The sequence below is a fragment of the Pinus tabuliformis genome, chromosome 9 (assembly GCF_031772625.1).
Source record: "Pinus tabuliformis cultivar Carrire ecotype Pingquan chromosome 9, CPIR1, whole genome shotgun sequence".
Classification (NCBI taxonomy): Eukaryota; Viridiplantae; Streptophyta; class Pinopsida; order Pinales; family Pinaceae; genus Pinus; species Pinus tabuliformis.
In genome coordinates, this window is record NC_142307.1 from 1995908982 (window position 1) to 1995912381 (window position 3400).

The 3400-nt window shown below is 32.6% G+C and overlaps 1 protein-coding gene across 1 annotated transcript; it reads right to left on the reverse strand.

Annotated features, from left to right (window-relative positions):
- Window positions 1-2762: 2762 nt before the first annotated feature.
- LOC149157039 (E3 ubiquitin-protein ligase PUB22-like) lies at window positions 2763-3200 on the reverse strand. The gene has a single exon (XM_089444952.1). The coding sequence runs from the start codon at window positions 3198-3200 to the stop codon at window positions 2763-2765; it is 438 nt and encodes a 145-aa protein (XP_089301078.1).
- Window positions 3201-3400: the final 200 nt, after the last annotated feature.

The following is a 3400-nucleotide window of genomic DNA, read 5'->3' on the forward strand; positions in this document are numbered from 1 at the left end:
CTTAAAAATAAAACTTTAATTATCACACCACTTTTACCAAAACCAATCTCCATTAAAAATTTTATTATATAACAAGGATCACCTCTATTTAAAAATAAAAATCGGTGTCTCTTAACAAAAAACCAAACACTTCTTCTTTTTACACCCCTCTTTTAACAAAGGTACACCTGTTCTTTTTAATTAATAAACTAGAAATTGTCCCAAAAGGTACAAAGAGAGCCGATAGGATTATTAAAGAATTATTGAATTTTTCTAGAGAAGAGTTTTATTGGAAATCCTTGTTTTTTTGCTGGATCATGGATGCATTGTGCAATTACTTTTCTTTAGATGTTTTGTTTATATCTATATTACAAGGAACACATTGAATGTCTTATTTCATTTTAGAGTAAGTTAATTACCCAAAATCAAGAGGTTAAGTTAATTACCCAGAATCAATAAACCTCAATAGATGGCCAAGCATATACGAAGAATACATCTCATTCATATGCAATACCAAATCCATCATTCCTTTTCTCTGAGTAAAATTTGAAAAGCATGAACACATGCCATTTCATATGCACAGTAAACCCAACTTCTAAAATTTCAATGCTTGGATGCATCCCATTCATATGCTACAGTAAACCCATATTTTCGTTAAATTTCAATCCATAAACACATCCATTCATGAGCCATAATAGAACCACAAAAAACAAAACCCCCTAACCCGTTAATACATTATCTACTCAGAGAGAGGTAAGATGAAAGGACAACACTGTCTACGGATCCTCCATGTCTTCGAAGGAGATGAGGAGCATCCCGCGACCCATTAATGCATTAGTCGTCTCAGGAGTGCAAGGTAAGACTAAAGAAAATCAGGAGTGCGATGATTTGCATATTAAAAGGAGGATGTAACAATAATGATATTAGTTACAAAAGAAGTAACCATTTTATGAATTTTAACAAGAAAAACATATACCAATATGAACTCAATAATGTTTTTTGAGTGAATATGCTAGCACTACTGTGAGAGTGATGGAATATGTGATTCTTAAATGACTTGATTACCTTAGGTTCATTAAATATTTAGTATATTCTTTTCAAATTGACATTAACATTGAACAATTAAACTATGATTAATCTTACTAATAAATTCCCAATGTTATTATAATTTACATATATAAATAGAAAATATAAATAATAATTTTCATCTATAAAGGAGCCTAAGAGTGGAGGCAAACCAAAATGCATTATGGTGATGGTAGGATTCAAAAACATTATTTAAACTAAATGCAATGCCCTTTCTTAAACTAATGAGAATCAACAACGTTCATAACACATGAATGAATTCAAGTGGCCATTCATAGAAATAATATGTCTAAACTTGAACAATATGCATAACACAAATTCCAATTTGGGATTCAAAAAGATAATGTGTCAAATTTCCTTTGAAAAGCTTTCATTAAGTGACAGAAAAAATCATCTATATAAGTAATTAGTAATATGTATGAGCTGGGTGATGATTTTTCTATTTGAGTAATAGGATATTTATATATGTATGAGGTAGGTGATGATTTTTCTATTCTAGTATTAGGATATTTATATTGATGATTTTTCTATTCTGGAAAGTTACACCCTATTTTATCATGGAATAAATAAAACCAAAATAAAATAAAAATGATTTTAACTAGATACTAAGAGAAACTATTATGTGATAAATAATTAACCAAGAAACTAAACATTCAAACATCGAAGTAAGTAACAACATTAATAGTTATGAAAAATCTAATCTTTCTTTTAACATTTTATAATACGCATCCCAAAAATAATTGTTATGGGTTATTTTTAGAATGTAAACCCCTTGAAACAGCTGAGAAGATTTTGACCCATGTTTTATTTTGAAACAAATCGTATTACTTCTAATTGGTCCCTTGCCTTTGCTTCTCCAAACTCTTCAAGCGAAAGAACATCAACAATGGATAGCTGTTGCATGTGCAAAGGGTCATGCTTTTTCCCAATAGCAACTTAATGTATTCTAGTTTCCTAGTTTTTTAACTCAAATAATTAAGACTCTACATATAGGCTTTTCCTTAGGTTTATGACATTTGATCAAAAAAGGGGATCACTGTGCATGTGCACGGATAGTCCATTCTGTGCAAAATGAAATCATTTGGAAAACTCTCATGAAATCTAATCAAAACTACAGCCTATAGGAAATTGACACTATACGAATGCAGCGATTGTTATGACAGAACATAAAGTAAATTGGTTTCGGATTAGAAAGGATTGGAGATTTGTGCGTAAGATTTATTGGAGAAACAGTGAGACTTGTAAATGCGATAATACACCAAAAACGAAACTTGGACATCTTAACTTCTTTCATCATATCTGTTATGCAAATGCTAAGACAAATTGCTAGAATATTTAGGGAAAATTACAATCAGCATAATAAAGATAAACATATATCTCAAATATGTCTGGATCTACTAAGCATTTATACAATTCTTCCATTCTCACTAAAAATTAAGAAAATCTGATAATTTTTCAAGTTTTCTCTACGTATAATTTTAAATATAATTTGGATAATCACTTCTCATCAGGTGGGGAAGACAAGCGGAGGCTCTGAAAGTATTTGCATGCAATTTCAATACCTCCTTCACTTTCTACTTTGTTTTGTTTGTGCAATTGAGTTGTTGAAGCATACACAGTTTAGATAGAGCCCCGCACTGAAGCATCTCCTGACGAATGAACGCGTTTGATGAATATGTGCAAAGTGACCAAAGGATTCACACTGCTTTCTTAGTGGCAGTTTCTGAAACCCTAATAATCTTCTTCGAGACTACAACAATACTCATAACATGATCAGCCATGGCAACCCTTCCTTTTGCGTAGTCCACTAGCATGTCTAACAGACCTAAAATCCTTTCACACTTGGGCTTCTCGGCATCTGGAAGTAATTCGATTAGAGAAAATACAGCGCCTGCCTTGATTTCCAGCAATCTGTTCTTTCGTGATTTCTTACATATTGCTATGAGGACAACCAAGGCGGCCACAGTTTCCTTATGGCAAACTTCACGTGTTATGAGTTCTAAGAGACCTTGGAAAATATTAATCCTTTCCCTAGCAACAAATTCCCAATTAGATATCCAAACAGAAACCTTCTGCATTAAAACTGTCGCGTGAAGATGAGCTTCAGTGGTTCCCTTCTGCAAGATCAAGGCCATTGACCTAATGAACACTGTCTCTGTCAGTGATTTTGCAGTTTAGTGGGTTATAAGAATCATATGCAATATACCCAACGCTTCTTCACAAGCCTCGAAATTTTCATTCTCGTTCTCTTCACAACAATAAGAATTGATCAGAGAGGCCAAAGCATGAATCGAACCAAATGCAGTGATGCACTAACGGTTTGCTAAACCCATAG

Bases quoted from the DNA above. Each gene is read 5' to 3' on its own strand.
- LOC149157039 (XM_089444952.1), bottom strand. From the start codon at position 3,200: ATGGCCTTGATCTTGCAGAAGGGAACCACTGAAGCTCATCTTCACGCG.